At 35.7% G+C, this 21,826-nt stretch overlaps 1 protein-coding gene across 4 annotated transcripts; it reads right to left on the bottom strand.

Moving 5' to 3' along the window:
- Positions 1–6,583: 6,583 nt before the first annotated feature.
- LOC132703316 (odorant receptor 30a-like) lies at positions 6,584–18,289 on the bottom strand. Of its 4 annotated transcripts, none has more exons than XM_060672489.1 (7): positions 18,092–18,289; positions 15,175–15,414; positions 14,777–15,122; positions 12,508–12,607; positions 10,836–10,938; positions 10,623–10,782; positions 6,584–6,881 (listed from the first exon to the last, which is right to left on the bottom strand). In XM_060672489.1, the coding sequence occupies exons 1-7, from the start codon at positions 18,252–18,254 to the stop codon at positions 6,758–6,760; spliced, it is 1,236 nt and encodes a 411-aa protein (XP_060528472.1). In that variant the 5' UTR covers positions 18,255–18,289; the 3' UTR covers positions 6,584–6,757. The 4 variants fall into 4 exon arrangements, with proteins under 4 accessions (XP_060528472.1, XP_060528471.1, XP_060528474.1 ...); XM_060672488.1 differs by having other exon boundaries at positions 6,584–6,894; positions 10,627–10,782; XM_060672491.1 differs by having other exon boundaries at positions 10,836–10,928.
- Positions 18,290–21,826: the final 3,537 nt, after the last annotated feature.

The raw sequence follows: 21,826 nt of genomic DNA, 5'->3' as shown, positions 1-21,826 counted from the left end.
TTTTGAAGCATCAATAAAAAGTCTCCATTAACTAGAATCTTCTGGAAAACTTAGTTCTTGAATAAGCCCTGCAGCATCATTACAATATACCAAATCATCTTCTTTGGAGAAGTAACTTGTAAAACTTTCTTGCCTCGTACGAAAATATGAAGCTCTGGTACTTTTAGCCAATAGATTCCACTGTTCTAACCTTGATCCGAGTAACTGTGCCTTAGATTTTGAAAGTCTCAAGTCTCTAACAAGATCATTTAAGTCGCCTTGTTCAAGTAAATGAGGTTCTGTAGATGAACATGAAGATCCAGATAAAGTGTATAAAGATGAAGATGTACTACCAGAAAGAAAACTCGATTGAGATTGTAGACCTGAAATATTTTTATTTTCAGCCTCCTCATTAACTGGTGGAACTGGAGGTGGAGTGTCTTTATCACGAGGAATTGGTCTCTTTGCAGATAGGACGTTCGGATAAACAATCTAATCTCTATTTTTTTTCGAGAATCCTCCTGTAAATGTCATGCAGAAATAACAATCTTTCTCATGATTTTGAGGCTTACTCCAAATCATTGGCATTGAAAACGGCATGGATTTGTGATTTTCTTCAAGCCAACCTCTCAACGCTCTTGAGCAGCTATTGCAGCATACTTTTGGCGACCAACTTTTATCTCGCTCATCGATAGAAAATCCAAAATATAGCTTATAAGCTGTTTTAACCAGATCGGTATTTACTACCATAAAAATCACCTTCGGCACTTCCCTCCTTTCTCTTACAACTCTCTGAAACTCATTTTGTATGTATATTTACTTTTTGTAATGTCGACGAATGAAAAAATTGAAAAAAAAAACAAAATTTTGAAATATAAAAAAAATATATCTCCGTCACGTAAATCGAATTACAGTGTCCCACCCCTAATGGTTCATTCGCGGACGTAAAAAGCACGCCCTGTAGTTAGAAAAGATATAAAATCGTCCGAAGAAGTCTCCTTCCGAATCAGCCCGTACAGTCTATAACCTTTCGCAAAAACAAACCGACGTAAATCAACACAGACGAAAGACCGAGCAAAATCAAGTTGCATTCGCGTTCCGTCGTCGTTCATTTGTTTCGCCGTTTCATTCGTTCCCGCGTGATCTGTTTATAAAGGATAATTGGTCAGCGCTGACCGAGAGCTGTACACGGGGACCGGTCGAAATCGCGTTAAAGGAAAAGAAAATTGCGTTACACGGAGAATCCGCTTTGAAGAACTCCGTAACTGACTTACCGAGTTTTCCCCGCGCCGGGATGTCGGTCACGTTGATAAAGGCCCGGCTTTTTTTCATCCCTCGAATGAAAGGTGAAGCGATGCGCGTTTGTTTCCTTTTGTTGTTGGGAATTAAAAGTCCTCCGCACAAGCTGTTTCAGGAAACATGCGGCAACATACGGGGTGTTAAATCTCAGCGAAAAAAAAAATGTTTTTGTCTGTCCGATCTCCGTTCCCGTCTTGGTTTTTCCTGAATAACTTTCTGGCCGTTGGAGCTATAACATTAAAATTACCTCCTTTTTAAGCCTCCACGAGACACAATTTTATAAGAAATGGCACCGATGCGACGCCGGCATCCATTTTTTGTTCGCGATTTTCGACTGTTTTTTGGACATTGCTATGAAACACATATATGCACATATATGCAGCTTTGCCCCATAAAAAATCGCCTGTGCAAGGATCTACAAAAAACATCATTTTTCAAAAACCGTTTACGAGACCAAAAATATTCTTGAACCAGAAGACGTAGAAGATCCGGCTCCATAAACTTCGACTGTGGACAATTTTTTCAAAATATACAGGGTGCGCCGCAAATTCAAAAAAAAAAATGGAAAATGTAATAATAGGGGGATTATTGAAAATTGGTTATAACTGGACGACTACGATTCAGATCTCACTTTCTTTTATATTGCGATATAGACAGCAAAAACTTTGGTATTTCAAGTTTTCACCCGATATTCGGTGCTAAATGATAAATGATAAGTGTCTTAAATTTGCAGATATCAACTTCAAATTTACCAGAGAAGTAAAAGTCCGTATCCATATTTAAACGGTAAAAATTGCGTGCAACCAAATTTTACCAAGTAATTTTTTTTAATTTTTGAATTTTTTTTTGGTAATTTTAGCTTCTAGAAAAATATGTTTTTCTCCATAATCGTTTATCCGATCGGCAAAATTCTTTAACCAGCAGACGCGGAAGATCCAGTACAATAACATTTATTTCAGACATTTTTTCGATTATATACAAGGTTTTCAAATTATAGGAAAGAATCTAAAAGACTTAGAAAATTGTTCTTTTATAGAGTAAATTATTAGCCGCAAATCACAAATCGTAAAAAATATTGCTAATAAGCTGCTCGGGATATTTGAAAAAATCCATGTTGAAATCGTTATTCCGGGACTGTCAAGACGCGATGACGTCATTGATTATTATGGCGCACTGCATGGTTTCAGAAAAACCTTATTTTCTCGAAAACCATTTAAAATTTTCAAAAAATTCTTGAAACAGGAAACGTGGAAGATCCAGAGCTACCTCTATTTCGAACATTGTTTGAATCATATGGGCAAGAAATCTAAAAGATCCTAAAAATTTCCGTTTTTGTGGGTAAATTATTGGCGATAAATGAAAAACCGTTAAAGACAGGATAATTTTATTTGAATAGTATCGTAAGCTGTTTCGAGAGAGAGATTCAAGTTACCGATGACACTGGCTGGCAATGAAATCCTCCTTTAAATATTTTTATGATAAATATAATGATTCAAACGTTTCGCATCTATCCCCGTTGGCCGATTTTTTCTATCACGTCTAGATTTTTCGATAGGATTTTTTTTCATATTTCAAAATTTTGTTTTTTTTTTTTCAATTTTTTCATTCGTCGACGTTACAAAAAGTAAATATACATACAAAACGAGTTTCAGAGAGTTGTAAGAGAAAGGAGGGAAGTGTCGAAAGTGATTTTTATGGTAGTATTCATTGTGACACTGCAACAGTTCAGTGAAAACTTGTCGTTTAATTGTTTACTTTTTATATCAAATATTTTGGTAAGTTTTGCATAAAGTTCATGTTCTCTAAATTGGATTTAAGTATTTGATGTGTAGTTTGAGTATTTTTTTTTTAAGTAGAGCCAATAAATATAAAATAGAAGTTTGAAAGTTGTTTTAAAATTAATTTTATGTGATTTTAGGTTACAAAATGCCACGGACTTGTAAAAATTCCTCAGATTGTTTTTGCTACATTTGTGGGGAATACATACTAAAAACACAGTGACATGTCATGACCGATCTGGTTAAAACAGCTTATAAGCTATATTTTGGATTTTCTATGGATGAGCGAGATAAAAGTTGGTTGCCAAAAGTATGTTGCAATAGCTGCTCAAGAACGTTGAGAGGTTGGCTTGAAGAAAGTCACAAATCCATGCTGTTTTCAATGCCAATGATTTGGAGTGAGCCTCAAAATCATGAGAATGATTGTTATTTCTGCATGACATCTACACGAGGATTCTCGAAAAAAAAATAGAGATAAGGTTGTTTATCCGAACGTCCTATCTGCAAAGAGACCAATTCCTCGTGATAAAGACACTCCACCTCCAGAGGAGACTGAAAATACAAATATTTCAGGTCTACAATCTCAATCGAGTTTTGTTAATATAATTTAAGATTTTTTACTGTAAATCTCAAGCCGCCACATTTTTTTATTTCCTTATAATAATTTATACTTTAATAATATTGTTTTTTGATGAAATAAATATTAAATTAAAAACCTACGCGTGGTACTTATTTGTATATCAGATTCCGTTTTTAAAGCATAAAATAAGATGAATTCATGAATGAAAACAAGGAGGGATTTTTTTTTTGCAGACCAATGTGATTGCTGTACCTGATGTAGTTGGTTGCATAATGCCAAAATACTATGAAATAACTTGAGTCCGATTTAATTCTCTTTATTTTATAAAAAAGTCACGATCTAAAAGTCTCTGAACACTACCACTCTCGAAAAACACTAAATTACAATTAAAATTAGGGCGGTAAAAGCCAAATATTTAAGGACTTTTCCATTGTTGGGAGCTAGCCTGTTCCCTCTATTACCTGACCCTTTCGTTGAAATTCCCAGAATACGAATTTTGTTTTTACTTATCTTGACCGGTTTTCAGGCGACTTTGACCACGGCGGATCGCCTAGAAACCATTCCCGACGCCACTGAACTTGATACGTCGGATCTAATTCGGGCCAAATTAAATCTAAGACGATATTGTGAATAATAAAAAAATCGTATACTCCGGATCAAACTATACCTCTAGGAAACGGTCGTATATGGAATACGGACTCGTAAAAACCTGAGGAGCTCGTTGTTGCATCGATCGCAAAATCTCGAGATAAAACCGTGCCACGGGACGAACGTTAATTAACCCTGATATATAATATCTTTCGGAGAGGGGCGAAAAAAAAAACGCGGCCCAAATCGAGGTTAAAAGTGATAATTAAGGCATCATTACGCGAAAGCGAACATGAAGAGGATTAATAATGACGCCCGTGGCGTGCTCCGTCATATATCATGGCGGATACCAGGGAACGGAAGAGTAATAAACGGAACCTTAAGGGGATTGTAGTATCGTCGGCAAAACTAACATGTAATATCTTGCCGATTATTAAGACGAAACGTTGCGAAGCGATGTTCGTTTGTGAAACGGATGGCGGATGCCAAATGAGTTTACTTGCCTTTATACGTTCAAATCGCTTCAGAGTTTCGCTAATGAATATTATGCATTTCCGTCGGAAATTTGGAAATGGTTGAGTGTACCGTGCGTTCAGTTTATCTTGATAACATTTTAATTGGCTGTAACTTTTCGTTTTTAGAGATATCAAAGTAAACGAAATAAGAAAATGTATTGTTAGTAGCCCAGTTTTTTCCAAGTGACGTATTAACCCATTTTGTCCCGTCCAGGAAATATTTTTGCACATCCATTTAGAAATTTTATTATTATCACTACTAAAGGACATAAAACCGTAGAAATCGCTAATTTATGTGTAAAGAAAAGGCTTCAATGTTACATACATCAGTGTCACTCAAGTAAATCGAAAATAGTAAAAAAAATATTTAGGATTTGTATTACCATTTTTGTTAAGTCTATAGCATGTAGATGACATCGAAGAAAACCTACATTGGAAATACTATATTGATTATGCTTTATTTTTTGAAAATATTTACTGGTGCGCGAATGCACCACCGGTTTTATCTGTGAAACAAAACTTTGTTATTGCAAGTCTAGACAAGTCCTTGCGGTCAACAAAATTATCATGACGCTCTTGGTTTTTGAGATTACTTTAAAATTCGATTATTTAAATGGGTTTTATACCTTACGAACTACTATTTGTAATAATCTTTTAGAGTCCATTATTACATAAATTAATACGAAATAACATTATATCTAAAGAATATTAACAGAATATGATAGCTAAGACAGCTGTTCAAATTGGAGACCTTTTTGCCGAATGCAAAACTTATATTTTTAATGGCATAGCACTGCTTCAAAAGTTAAATCAATTGCGCCTCAATGTTCTGTGTTCTATATACTTTATATTGCACATATCACCGTAAAAATAAATAAATAATAAAAAATAAATCTAAAACAGGCCATCTTACAGATCTGTTGGTAACTAAGTCCAGAGTTATGACTTGAAGCACCATCTTGCTGCAGGTGACGCCCAACCCCAAAGCGTCCCTGTTTCACAAATTTCACAAATTAAAAATTAACATCACATATCCCGTTATCACAGTAATCCGATTGCTAAAGTTTTTAGACTTTAAAATCATAAGCATTATGAGGAAAATGAGGCAAATTATCTTTCTCTTGCTAATTTATGTAAATGAGAGAATAGAGTGTTTTCGTGGTTCAATTCCAATACTTGCCGATATACTGAAATCATTCACATCACTTCACAAAATTTTTAACAATCCAATAAAAAAGCAAGCAAATTGATATACTTACATAAAAATTAAAATACTCAAGCTATTGCCAGGGTTTCAGAAAAATTGGTAGTATAGAAAATTGCGATACGTATTTTTTCAGTGCCATAATATACCGCAAATATGTATATGTGTAATGAATATTTTCAAATTTGTTTTTAAACAAATAATAATTCTAAAATATCGATTTATTTTTCATTTATAAATATATAGCCCAGCTGTAGAAATTGATAGTATAGGGCCATCTATTAATCGCGTCCTTAACTGAACGCCTGTTTTCTTTAAGTTCGACTTTGGCGCCATCTACACACGAATTACCAAACTTCTAAGAAAACACTGGATCGAATAATGAATTTCTTCACTATGAAAACTCACAAATATAGTAGAATTAAAATCAAACAGAATACGAAGAAATTCACTACGAAATCGTTTTAAATAATGAGTTGGTGGGGTTTTTCAACTTTGCCTGATGAACAATACACACCGAAGTGTTCCCGGTTTTTTAGCGACTTTAATAAAAAACATAATATATTCACCAATTATACGCGTAAACAGATATTTTTTTAGGATGGGTGAAGATGGAACAACAAACAAATTCCGTGGAGTCAGGACCATATACTTAGGATGACAATTATACACTTAACATCAGTCGTGATAAAGTGGAGTCTATACAGGGTGTTCAAATAAGGGTGCCGCAAAAAATATGGTTAAGTAGATTTTCTGGCTGTAGTATTGGCAAAATGATCACGAAAAGATCATCTTCGAGGATCCCTTGGACAAATCAAATGATGAAAGAAAATTGCCGCCCTTTTTCGAACGCCCTGGAGAGGACCCAAGTGCCGAGTGGATTTGGTGACACAGAATCTATTCGCTGCTGGTTGCCATCACCGAAGCGTAAGAGTAACCTATTTTGAGTCTCTGCAACACACGAGAATGAAAATTGTAAAAATTTGACATAGGAATATTCGGGAGTCAAATTTTTGGACCGTTTTTGTGTTATGCGTGATCAATTAGTTTGCTAATTACTTTGGTGGATTTTGGGTGGTTTTGGTTAGTTTGGAGTTTGAAAAACATCCAAGAAATATAGCCCTAGATCAGGAAGAAGTACTAGGACCATTCAAATTAGCCCTAAATCTTGATGGAGCGATATTTTTACATTTTTTTTTTTAGAAATAATATGATATCGTTGTTTGACGAAGCACCACCTCATTTGAGAATATACAAAAAAATATAGTATTTTTGCAAAAAAAGTGTATACAGGTCCAGGCACCATTAAAGCTCGTATTTTAGTGGCAAAACTTTTAGTTTAGGCGTTAAATGTTGGTAAAAGGTCTCAGAGACTGAATTGGTTGCCAATGTCAATTCAGTAACAAAACTCTGAGAAAAGCCTACTGATTTCTGACAAATGGGTCAGAGGTTCGAGGAATCGAACTCAGCTCTGCCAACGAATCCTACTCTCACGTCCCCGAAGGCTGTATGTATATAGTCGCGTAGCTCCTGGGTGCATGGCGTACAGTGGATGTACGTTATGTAGCAGACGAGAGAGGGTGAGAGGCGAGTTCCTGGCGCCTGTAACTAACTGGGACTGATTGGCTAAGAGAAGACAACTCCGACAGAAAAACGGGCAGGTCGAGAAGCCCCAAGGTGGCAGCCCCACCACTCGTCTTACTCAACTACAGATCGGTTACCTGTATTGAGGAATCTACTAATAACTCACAAGCTTCATACAAATGCCTCGGATGATAGGACTGGATTATCTGCTGAACGACCCCGGCAAGTTAAAGGTAAACGAGTAGGTATAATTGATAAGCTAATATTAGGAACTTGGAATATGAGAGGCTTAGGAAATAAAGAACAAGAACTAAACAGAGTACTTAAAGAACGCAAAGCAAACATAATAGTCATAACTGAAACAAAAAAGAAATTAAAAGGAACTAAAGAAATAGACGATTACACAATGATTTACAGTGGAGTGGAACAAAATAAACGAGCCTGCTGTGGAGTCGGTATATTAATCGACCATAAATGGAAAACAAAAATCACTAGCTATACTTTTATAAATGAAAGAATCGTATCAGTGAGACTAAAATACGAAAGAGGCCATCTGACTATTATTGGTGTTTATGCTCCAGAAGAAGGGAAAAAAGAAGATACTGAATACTTTTACGAAACTTTACAAAGTCTAGTGAACAGATGTAATAAGAACGACGCTATCATTATAGCAGGAGACCTAAATGCAAGGGTAGGCAATATACCTATCACAGGAATTTTGGGTCCCTTCGGAGAGCCATGTCTAAATACAAATGGACAAGAACTGATACAGTTTGCTTCTTACAATCAGTTACGTATTACAAACTCATTTTTCAGACATAAGGAAATCCATAAATACACCTGGAGTGCTAGAGGCCAAAAATCGATAATCGACTATATCATTGTAAATGATAAAATTACCTCACTGATAGAAGATGTTAGGGTATACCGAGGCAGCGATGTCCATTCAGACCACTACTTGCTAATATCCACAATTAATATGCCTGCAAAATGGAAAAACACAAGTAAGAAACCCACAAACGAACTGGTATTCAAAGTATATCTGTTGAACGAGAACAGTGTTAGAGACCTTTATATAAGACGCCTGAACCAATATTTATCACAAACACTTAAAAGCGATAACTCCGACAAAGAATGGGAAAACATAAAGAGATGCATAGAAAGAGCAGCTTTTGAAAGTCTAGGAAAGAAGAAGAAGTTCAGAAATAAACATGGGCTAAGAATATGGAACAAAGAAATCGAAGAAGCCATTAAGAAAAAGAAAGTTTCATATTTGAAATATCTACAAACAAAAACAGATGAGAGTAAAGGGCAATATAACCTAGCTCGTAACACTGTCAACAGATTAAGGAAACAAATACAACAACAGTCTTGGGATAAATTCATCAGCAACGTGGAAAACGATATGCATGGACAAGCATTTGCTTATAAGGTAATTAGACAACTCAATAAAACTACAAAAGATCAGGCAAGCTTAAATATAATTGACGAACAAGAATGGACTAAACATTACGAATCTCTATGGTACAACCCAGATGCAGTAACATCAGAAGAAACAGAAAACGACGATATTTATGTGGGCGATAGAATAGACATCGACGAACTTCATGAGGTAATGAAAAAGATGAAAAATAGAAAGGCGGCGGGTCCAGACAACATCAACATGGAACTCTTGAAATATGGAGGACCGATATTAAATCTAAGATTATTGCACCTGTTTAATGAATGCTGGCGAGAGTGCCAAATACCTAAAGAATGGCAAGACACCCAAGTCATATCAATATTCAAAAAAGGGAAGAGAAACGATTGCAACAACTACCGAGGTATAAGTCTGATGAACTCTATATATAAAATATACTCTAAAATTATCAACAACAGAATAAAAGCAATCTCAGACGCCATTCTATTAGAAGATCAAAATGGGTTTAGGAAAGGAAGATCTTGCACTGACAATGTCTTTACTGTGAGACAAATCATAGAAAAACACCGCGAATACAATATTCAAACACACATCGCCTTCATAGATTTTGAAAAGGCATTTGACAGGGTGGACAGGAATCTTCTGTGGAAAATTATGCGCCTCCGAGGATACCCCATACATCTGGTGCGAACAATAAAAACCTTGTACGAAAACACCCAAATAACTCTAAAATTAAACAGTGGCGAATCCAAACCCATAAAGACAAACCAAGGCTTAAAACAAGGATGCAGTCTGTCACCTTCTCTTTTTAATATCTACATTGACCATATCTTGAGAGAATGGAAAAGACAAACAAAGAAGGGAATTAAGATCGACCAGAACGACTATATGAATTCCCTTCTATTCGCAGACGACCTCATACTGATACAAAACGAAAATGATCTCCAAAGCTCTATACATAAACTGAATCTACTGTGTAAGGAATACAATATGACAATTTCGAAGGAAAAGACGAAAGTTATGGCCTTTGAAGGTATGTACTCTGTAAGAACAAAGATTGTTCTAGACAATCAACCATTGGAACAGGTGTCTCAGTTCCAGTACCTTGGTTGCGAAGTAGGATATGACAGAGATAATGATATCTCTCAAAAACTACGTAAATTTGAATATATATGTGGAACAATCCAAAGAACATTAAAGAATAAAACAACGAAAGACACCAGAATAACATTCTACAAAACTATGGCAACTCCAGTACTCCTATACGGTTGCGAAAGCTGGGTACCAACAAAAGCAGAATATAGCAGAATACAAGCGGCCGAAATGAAATTTTTAAGAGGGGTGAAAGGTTGCACACGACTAGATAGATTTAGAAATGAAGATATCAGAAACGAATTACAAATATTTGCAATGACAGATAAAATAAAAGAATATAGACGCAACTGGAAACAACATGTAGATAGAATGCCTGATGACAGAATCCCGAAAATAATAACAAACTACCAGCCAATAGGCAGAAGAAGTGTAGGTCGACCCCGCCGACGCTGGAGGGATGTATGAAGCCGGAACAGACTATAAGTCTAAACCGTGAAGAGTAGAAGAAGAAGAAGACTTTTAGTTCTTATTTATTAAGATAAATGGATTTTCATCAAGTAGAATCCACCTCAGTTCCAACTTACTGACATTCCAGCTTCCAGCGTCATGGATCCGAAAGGACCCACGGTCAGTATGAGAGGCCGTTGGGATCTGACCATCATAATGAGGATCAGTGTCTTCGTCTCTGGATTCGACAAGTACCAATCGCTTTCGAAAAGCGCTGTTGCCAATTCCGCGCTCTGAAATAGCAATTAAATTTTGGGGCGAACGTCACGGCCGCGTAAACACAAACCTCGGTGAGGATTTCGTTGCAGTTCCACGAGAAGGTCATCAGCTGTGCGTAGTTGAACACCATGAAAAAAAACGCGAAGACTACTTTTTCCCCCTGAAACAACCTTTAGATAATTGCTAGAGTTAGAATAGAAAAAGTCAGGGACGCCTTCGATCAAGTAGCTAAATGGTTTAAAAGTCAAAGTTTCAACATAGACATCTTTAGATGGTATATTTTTCTTTATACTTTTCTATGGAAGAAAACCTTGGGCCTTCGAAATGTGGCCTTACAGAAGAATATTAAGGACTTCATGCGTGGATAGAGTGGAGGAAAGCATTTAGAACTAATGAACACCATCAAGAGAAACAAAGGAAAGACTCAAAACTCGAAAACTTAAGAACAACAACCCAATTATTTAGAGCAACAGTGAAAAACGTCGTTATAGTTATACCTAGTTTGATGGACAATATTCGAAAGGAATCTGAACAAGAAGATTCACAACTTGGAATTCAATTTTAAGCATCAGAAACCTTAGGAAATGGTCCTCAAATGGTCGGGTTGTAATGAAACGTGGTCTTTAGAAGCTTCAATGTTAAACAATCATGGTGTTGTCGCCGAACCACGTCATCAGATTGAGGCAGCTTCTATGAACTTTCTCTTCTTTCAGTGGGTTTCCTTTTGTAGAATTCTGTCCATTTGATCCTGATCCTTTCTGAAACTCTTTTAAGATACGGCATCGCGATTAATTGATTTTGAGTGATGTACTGCTTGGTATTTAGACTTAGTAATTACTTCTTCGACCTGTATCTTTGAATAACCGTCTCCGAATTAGATCTTCTTTAAATCGTTCAACTTCGTCGTTAATCTTACACGTAGACGTTTAAACGATGAAATAAGTAATTTGCAAAATTTGGCAACAATGTGCAAAGCCTAATATTCTGTTTCTAACATTCGCTAATTCCCAGTTTCAGAACTTAATAATTTAAATCTTACACTCAGTTTTAAGCGAAAACGGTAAATCAGAGATCCGTACTATGTCTCATTTAAGAGGATGGAATAAAGTATCATTCTGCCAAAGGTGGCAACACCGCGTATCTTAAGAAAATATTTTAAATTTAAATTAATTTTCGAAACGGTGCATCACAGACCCATACTCTTTGAAAGGACTATTCAAAAATGCAATAAAATGTAGGATGTTCTATTAAAAAAAAATGTAACTTTGTTTTACCGCCCTGTATATAAAAAAGTGACGATTAGGAAAATAAGAAAAATGAAGGTCACTTTAATAGAAACAACTTTTGTATTTAATTTTTTTTGCAACCCCCGTAGGCCTGGAGATAAGGTATAGGCCCCCCTTAAACGGGACACCCTGTACCATTCTCTAATTGGGTAGGTCTCCACCAACGTTTAGGCAGTAATCCCATAGCTCCACGATGCCTTCCAGTGGTAGGATGGTTCTTTTTGATAATGTTGAATGTTCTTCAAGCTTGGTCCTAATAACATCGTGTTGAAAACGTTTTTTAGACAATGGAAGTTTGAAACGCCAGTGTTGATTAATTAATTGTGGTTGTATGGTTGCTGCAGGTGCCTAATACCCCAAACATTTATGATAAAAACTTAGTTTGTGATGGTTTCTTTGCAAATTGGAAGTTCATCTTGTCAGTTCTGCTCTCTAAAGATAAATTACACTTACGGACACTATCTGGAAGATCGCTCCTGCAAACATGATTGAGGACGAGGTGTACTCCAATAGAATGATGTATTTGAGGGCTTCGTTGAATTTTTCCACGTACCTGCGTAATGGGAAGAGCTTATTAAAAATAGGAACCCTTTTTCAGACAAGAGTTCAATTTGCCAGTGATTTTCGAAGTTTTTATGAGCTCTTCTATTGTTTTACTATTTTTTTTTATTAACTGTTTGCCCCAACATTTCCGGAAATAAGTGTCTCCAAAATAGTTTAAGGAATTTTAGTAAACTTGGAGGCATTTAGAAGGACTTTTCATAACTGCAAAAAAACGCTTCTACATTAATAACTCTATCCTGACACTATCTTTTACTCTACCCCAAAGGTAAAAGTCCATTACAGTAAGGTCTGGAGAACTGCCAAGCCAGGGAAGCAAAGTGCCACTCCCTACCCAACATTTTGGCTTAGTCTAAAAACTTCTCGCTTGTAAAGACACCTTTGCTAATAAAATCGGCAAGTTCACACCAAACGTTCACACTCCATCGACATTCATACTTCACTTCACGCATCCAATGAGGATTCACTGGCACATTATGTAAGTTGATTCCTTCATTGCTCGAAAAAGTAGCATATCTTGGAATAACTATAGATACCAAACCAAGTTTTGAACTTCATATTGAAAATATAGTGAAAAAAGGTAGAAAAACATTATGTCGGAGAAAATGGTAAATTCAAATGTTGGAGAGATTGTCTGGATGCATAATTTAAAATTGTTCGCTCAAAAAGGCCGGACGAATAAGGCATAAATCTTTTTAAATAGAAGACCCTATTTGTTTCCTATTCCTTGCAAGAAAATTACCACAGCATAATATTATTTTTGATGGTCGCTCATGGAATTAAATACTAATACTTTTTCTGGAAGACGTTACAAAATCCTGCAACTTTTCATGTACTTGTTTTTAATACTTTGCCAGTTATTTTAACGTTTTCATTATTTGACCTTCTTTCTGTCTAACACTATTTTTAAAATTTAAAATTTTTACCTGACAACTGAGTAAATCATTTTATAAAATTTATGGTGGTGTCAGTAAATTACAGGAAAACTAGGTATGTATTTTCCTATATCTAGCTGAATTAATTACATGACAACTGTTGCTTTTTGTACTGGGTTATTCATTAAATTTTGACACCCACCTACAGGGTTAATTTTAATAATTATTTTATGCAAATGTCAGAAAAAACAAACAATGATAAAATGGAATGCCCTATATATTATTAGCTTTAATCGTAAAACTTTTTTTCCTGATTTAAAAAACATATAGATTATTATTTAGCTGTTTTTGAGAAATTTCAGTTTAAAAATAATTATCATTCGATTTCTGGACAATAACCATATTCTTTAAAAATGGTCAAGTCTGCCTTGATAGCAACCATGTTTACAATTGTTTTAACAAAGTTTTACTTTTGACAACTAACCAAAACTAAAGATCTACAGCGTTAGTTAACTTAAGATATTTCAAATGAGTTATACTGAGGAAGAAAAACGCCAAATAATAAAATTATATTATTCAAACGGGCAAGGGTTTAAATAGAATATCGTTAAATATATCCGGGTAGAAGCGTTCCTTCAATAAATATAATTAAAAATGTAATGAGACAATTTTAGGACCGAAATAGTGTTTACACGGAAGACCAGGACAATGAAAGAAGTTTAATAATTAATGAAATAATAATAATGTTGAACCGGTTAAAAAATAAAATTCATTATAATTAGCCTCAAAATTTACAAGTGATAATTATTTTAAACCTGAAATATCTCAAAAACGGCTAAATGAAAGGTCAATCAATTATATGTTCTTGAAATCAGGAAAAAAAATCGAGTTAAGCTAATAACCTTGACGTTGCTGTTATTTTGACAGCTTGCGATCGTCGTTTGTTTTTATTTTTTGACAATTGCATAACGTAATAGAACAAAAATCGTCAAACTTCTGTATTTGCCCATTTTTCTATCTTTCAAAATTAACCTTGTAGGTGGGTGTCAAAATATAATGAATAGCCCTGTACGTGTCACTCATTTATGAATCAAGTAGCAGTAGAGTTTTTCGCTCAAAATAAATTTCATTTATTTGCACTTTCTTACTCGTTTAAATTAAGATAAATGTAATGATTTTTAATGCAACACTGCAAATTATGACGTCAGTCTGTCGTGTTACGGTACCTTGTTTTACATAAAAACTTAACCTAATACACACCCCCATCGAGTAGAAATAACTCTTACGCGATAAGCTCCTGGTGTCTCCTGCAAAGCAGCCTCAACTTGCTCGTTCCTCCGCCATCGCACCATCTAAGATCTTCAGGTCCGCCACCGTACTTATCAAAATTCCTGAAATGGTGCTGGAGCAGTTTGATCTGCAGCCGCATGAAAACCATCAACGAGTTGATCATCGCCGCAACCGAGTTCATCCCCGTGGTTATCCCTCCGACCCGCAGGCACTGGTCTAGCAGGAGCCAATGGTGGTACGCGTTTTTGTCGAACGGGTACCAAAAATTCGAGGGCAGGGGTGCGTTCAAAGACACATTCGGTGGTTTCGAAAGCCAATCGAACCTTATTGTGTTTTCTATGCCTGAAACAGATGTTGCAGGAACCTTCGCAGGCGTGGACCCGAAACATCGTACCCATCTCGCAAAGCAGCAGGTACCCGAATATGACCGGAACCACAAGGACCAGCAGGATCTTTTTCCAGTACTCCACGTGCTGTTGCAGGATTTTTATGATTTCAGGATCGGCATTACCTGCGATCTCGGCGAATTGCTTTGAAGCCGCCTCGAATAGGTCAACGATGCGTTTTTTCTTGCACATGACGAGTTTCGTTACCACGATGGCCACCACCAACGCTCTGGCCACGTTCTCCATCACTGGAAAAACAGCAGTTTGATTTGCAGAGAACGGTTTATGATTTTCTGGTCGGATAACGTCTCGGATCAACCTCTACAAAGTTGACGGCACTCCAAACGAGAAATGAACAGTTAGAGCACACCAAAATAATCGATTGGATGATATTTTCCTGGTACGAAAAGTCTTATACTTGAACCCATTCAAAAAACCCAATAATAACTTTAATGTTTAACCATATACCAAGTAGCTACAGAACTTCCAAGTAATCCCCCTCCCCCTACAGATATAATAGACTTGTGCCAATGTTTTTTTCAATCCTCGAAGCATTTTTTTCTTTATCTCCTCAATCGTTATCTCCAAACCTCCTTGCTTTCATGAGTTTCTTGAATTTTGGGAACAGGAAAAAGTCACAGGGGGCCATATCCGGTGAATATGGTGGCTAAGGCGTGATTGTGGTTTTGTTTTTGGCCAAAAAGACACAAACAACGACGAGTGAGTAGGACCATTATAGTAATGCAAAATTCATATATTGTTTTCCCAAAATTCGGGATGTTTGGAAGGTCTTCTCGCCAAGGACGCATTACTTCATGTTGACCGTACAACCTTGTGGTAAGAACTCTTGATGTACTATGCCACAATAATCAAAGGCAACAGAAAACAAAAGCTTGACATTTCATCGAACTTGACGTGCTTTTTTCGTTCTTGACGATTCTGGGTTCTTCCATTGGAACGTCTGGTCTGGTTTTTAACGGTTCTTTTGTTCAAAATAAAGCAGTTTCGGAATAAATTTTGCTGATACACGTTTCATTCCTAAAATTTCAGGCACTTCTCTAATAGTAAGTCTTCGCCAATGCTAAGGCGTCCAGAGAACAATATTTTTTTGCTCAAAGAGATTTACCATATGCCGTTGTCAATGTTGCATGTGATGTGCTGTGCTCTATTCCATTTTATACACAAAACTTTATTCAAAATCTTTGTTCCATTTTTTTCGAACACCCAATTACAAAAGTCACCGTACTTTTTGAACACTCCTCGTATATTTAAAATAAAAGTTATGTTATAAGAAAACATTTTTTTAAAAGTCTGATGTTGAGAAAAGTCAACGTAAGTTTAAGTTATTTATATCACTTCTAAAACGAACGAAAGACGGAGTTTTATTCTTAATAATTTTGCAAAAAAAGGTTGCGGCATGAAGTCTATATCCCTTAAACATATTAACCCAACCAGATTTTTTTAGGTAAGGTGTTATGTGGTCTCTGCGCCTCACTCCATATACCAGCCTATGACATGAATTTTGCACTTTCTGAATGCGATATTTTTCAACAGTATCAAGGCAGGGCATGTAAACACTATACAATGCTTCAGTGGTGATACCACAAAAGTATCACACAGGTTTTTTTTTATACCACGAGGCAAACAATGACGTTGACTCTATATTAACTTTAAATTACTATCACAATTAATCCTCTGCTCTGCTGTCTGCAAATCTGCACCGTTAAAAGAATGATAGAGATGGACGTCATCAGCATAAAGGTCATATTTACAGTATTTTAAACACAAACAAAACTAAGTAAAGTAAGTAAAGTTTGTGAACAGCAAAGGACCCAAAATAATTCCCTGTGGGACTTCGTTTTAAAATAGTTATGGAGGTAATAAAGATCTGTTGGAACACCTGGTGATGTATGCCTTGAAGATGTAAGGAGTGAACATGTAAATGGCGATTGCTCTCTAAATCGTGTTGACGTTCACCAACGTCTACCCAAGGAGCAAACTACAAAAGAATTTGGTACTAATCTAGAAAGTTTTGCTTCGTTCTGGGTCACCTATCTTGAGATACATCGCAATGGACACTCCATAAGCCTTAAAGCCAGATTCAAATTGTATGGGTGATCTTTTCGGATGCAAGGTTGTCAAAAAATGAACCCATTCAACAGAGAATTCCTCAGGATCGAAAACAACAACAAAAATTTGGTACGGGAAATCCAACAACTAATTTAAGATGTTTTTAACGTACTGATTCCAAAAATGCCATCAGATTTTTTTTCTATCAGCTCTAGATTTTGAGATACAGGTTAATTGATATTAGTTCTGATAATGGACCAAAAAAGGAAGCAAATATTGTCAAAATTAATATCAGGAACATAGCGTGTTGGATGTTGGTCATTTTTCTACCATGAATTAGGACTTCGAAACAATTGCTAAAATACGAAGGACATCAGTAGGAAATTTGAGTTGATTTAACAATGATTAACTTCCTCCTTGGACAGCATATTCCAACGTAGCCAAAAATGAGCCTGATCGTCACTAGATGCTTCAAGGAAAACAAAATGTGACCAAAGAAACTTTGCTTTCGAAGGAAAAAATTGTTCTTTCGCCTTCACATATTAAGCTGGCCCTCAAGAAAGGCAACTTGTGTTAGTGTTTAAGCAGTACAAAATGTTCTTGGTGATCACAAAGCAGAGAATTACGGAGAATTAGTGGAAACCATTCTTTCAAGTTTCCCTTTCCAGGAAGATTCCATCAGGACAATGTTGAGATCGTTATGAAGAACGATGGGATAGTCACATTATACTGTCAGAGACTTTGGCAGGACTGTCCTAGTAAATTCTATTTTAGAAAGTGATAGGTGACTACACTAAATCAATATTTCATAACAAATTCTTAAATCCGTAGTCGTGCTTAAGACAAATTTCGTACCTGCCGTTGAACTTTCGCTGATCAAATTAGGTATCTCTATGGCCAACGAAGTGGCCATCGAGGCACAGTATACGGGAAACGCCATCGAATAGAACCGATAGAAAATTACGAACGCGAGTGATCTTTTTGACTCGTCTAGCATCCAAATGCCCCCCGACATCATAAACCATTTGACGTGGCTAAAGAACTGCGGCGAGGTTTTCATCCCGGACGCTATATGGCGATGAGTTCAAAGGGTTCACCACTTTATACACGTAGTGATACACCCTCCAGATTAACGGTTAACGTGTAAAAATACACGACGCCTATCCAGCGGCGCGCCCATGTTATAGACAACCACTTTTCTTAACTTAAATCAGAAAAAAATAATTTTGAAAATTTATTTTAGATTTTTACACAAAAAGCGAAGCTGTTTAATATGAGCGACTAGCCTCTCAAGAAAAAAAAGTCGCACCTTTTCTTACGGAGTCTTCTCCATTTCACTCCTTTAAAATCACCGTACTCTTTTCGCCCGAGCTTTTGCTTCAATTCAATTCTCAAACTTCTCTTGTCCACCATCAACACGTACTCTATATATCAATATAATCATAATCATAAAATAACATTACATCTCATTATAATTTTTTTTTACTTTAAAAAATAACTTTTCTGCTTTACTCTGCAACTTATTCAGTGTGTTCGCTGGTAACTCGTGAGTAACTAAATTTATATTCTTCAGAATAGTATACAAACATAAAAGTTTTGGCAGACATCGAAAAATGTAAAATACTCACATTTCACCTGGAATTAAAGCAAACATATAACACCAAGCAAAAAAAAATTGACAGAACAATGAAAAAACGGCAAAAAGTGTACTCAAAGGTGAATCAGATTTGAGGGATCAGCTCAGGCCTACTAATATAGGATCAGTCTTGCCCAAAACACCTATCAAATACATTGTATCCAACTGCTGACGACATCGTTTCTGATGTTGAGAGAGCCACTTCTCTAGTGCTGCAGAACTACTACTAAGCTTTCGATTGTCTGTTGCGTTTATACAGGATTATCTACACAAGAAACAAATTCGTATATCATCTGTAGGAGATGTACTCAGTAGCGTTCTTTCTTCTTCGCTCAAGGCTTCAACACAACTTGGAACTTAATATTGTGCTGTTTGTCATGTACTAAAACATCTATAAATTTAGAAACAGAGAGAGCGAATATATTGAGGTTGAAACCTCACATGAATGTTTCCAAAAATCAAATATAAATTTAAAGATGTTGTTTCCTCACCACTTGCTATCTGCTCCTCAAAAGATTAGACTTGATTTTACGACATTTTAACTATGCAAGTGTATTCGTAAATACGAAGGAATGAGACCAAATGGTTAGTCATGAAAAATAGGAAATTACTCTCGTTAGTTTCCATAACATTTTATTAACCCTCCTTATTTTTTTAATTAAATCGAATCTAAGACTGACCTATTGTATATAGTCTGGTATTAGCATCAACGTTTGTTCATGCTGATAAAGAATGTGGGGTAATATAAACTGTAACTAGTTGGTGTTAGTTCCTTTTGCCTCGATTACGTCGATACTACCTATTCTCAGCATTAATAAATTTTATGTTGTGTAATATGTCTGCATTAGGTTTTTTAACAGTTATTATTATTACTACTACTATTATTATTATATACCCCATTGGGCCCTATTCAACTTCCTTTGTTCATAATTATCCGGTCGGCGCAGCTTAAAACCGCTTTAATTCGAAATAATGTATTTGGCGACGGACGCCACTGGCTAGGGGTGAATTTCCTATTCAGAAACCAGTCGGGGGCGAAAAACGTTCGATTGCTATGAACCCTTTCATCGAGATAATTATAAGGCATGGCGGAAAAACTCGCAAGACAATATACATTATATAAGAGAGCTAGCGTAAAGGTAAATAGAGGCCTCACGAAACGGTCGGTATCGGTCGGGGCTGCACCAAAATGTCGTCCGTACAAATTTCCGAGTTGTCGGTGATAATTAAAAGTGAGGGAAGGTGTGGTCGCGTATTTTCCAAAGTGCTAATTATTGTAATAACGAGAGGGAGATATACGATGTGGATTTTACTGTTCCAACCTGTGATTAGCGTGAAGAAATTACAATCAAAAAATGGAATATACAGGGCCCTGCTGGTTGTAGCTAATGCAAGTTGCTCGTATGAGGCCCATGTAGTTTTACATGTTTTTCACTTGTCAACCAGAGAAAAGAAGGAACAGTAAATAATGACTGAAAGTAGAAATTATGATTGGTGATCAACTAAACTTGGTTACATAGTAAATTTTTGGCTCTAGCATTTTTTTTTCAGAAACTATTCATCTGACCCAATAAATAAACATGCTATTTGGAACACAATTGAATATTCTTTAGTATGAGTTTAAATTTGTCAAGAGTGCTGATCTTTTATATGCGTATCTATGGTTAAACAAACGAAATGTTAAAAAAATGAAAAAAAAATTATGCATGACAATGCTAGGACACACACTTCAAGGACCGTGCAATGGTACATTACAGAAGTAGGTTTTCGAGTTACGGAGTGGCCAGCATGCAGTCCCGATCTCAATCCAATGGAACATTTATGGGATGAGCTAAAACGGAGAATTCGAGCTATACTTCGTACCCCAACCTCGACCCCATAGCTTGTTGTTGCAGTAGAGGAAGAGTGGCTTAACATTCCACAAGAAACAATAGCGAACTTGATTAGATTTATGCCTAATCGAGTTAGCGATTTTATTAGTAATAAAAAAAAACTTAATTTGACACGTGCAGTTATTTTACTATGCTAAACCTAAAAAGCATAACTAAATTTTAATCGATTTAAACATTAATTGTCTTTCAGGCAGCATTTTTTTATCTGAAAAGTAGTTTCTAAGAAAAAATGAAATGAAGTCAAAAGTTCACAATGGGCCGATTTCTATGCACGCAAGTTTACATTATTTAGTTCTTATACTTCAAGAATTGCAAAAAACATTACTGTCTAATCCTGAACCTGCGAAAATATACGAAATTCAACGATATACAACGCAGTATGATTTTATATTGTTTACATCACAAAAATGGCGCTTCCATTAAGTTTTCAATGTGTTGAATAAGAGGAAATAATATCCAAATAGACACACATGTTAATTCATTAAACAAATTAATTACTACAAAAAATATGTAAATCATAAAAAATGTTCAAACAAGTGACCATTATTTTCCAAATACTCAACCACTGTCGAATTTAAATCATTTCCTAACATATCATTTTCAATGCTTTGAAAAGCTTCAAGAACTAGTCTTCTCAGTCTCAAAAACTCGTTGGTAAACATCATTTTTTAAATTTAAATAAATAAAAATTGGTTTCATAAGCGCACCATACTGCTTATGATTTTTTAGTGCTCGGTAGCTATTGAAATACGCCCAACTCAACAGCAAAATGGCGCAACAACGTTAGAAAACGGAATAAACAAGTACTTTGCTTAGAATTTAATTGTTTGGGTTTTTGTTAGGAAAGATTGTTTATTTATGTATATATTTTTAAATTTAAAATAACATTACAAATTACTTTTATGACACACTTAAATTACTTAAAATTATTCATATAATATATCAGTACCACTATCGCTATCAACGCCTGTTCTAATTATTATTTGTTCTATATTATTTGCTATATGGATATACGATTGTTCTGCTTTTTCTATATGTTTAACAGAATTTGCCCAACTTTGT

This window comes from Cylas formicarius, unplaced genomic scaffold (genome assembly GCF_029955315.1).
Source record: "Cylas formicarius isolate icCylForm1 unplaced genomic scaffold, icCylForm1.1 PGA_scaffold_6__28_contigs__length_40554024, whole genome shotgun sequence".
Lineage (NCBI taxonomy): Eukaryota > Metazoa > Arthropoda > Insecta > Coleoptera > Brentidae > Cylas > Cylas formicarius.
Note: the sequence above shows the minus strand (reverse complement) of the source record. Positions and strands in the feature narration are given on the sequence as shown.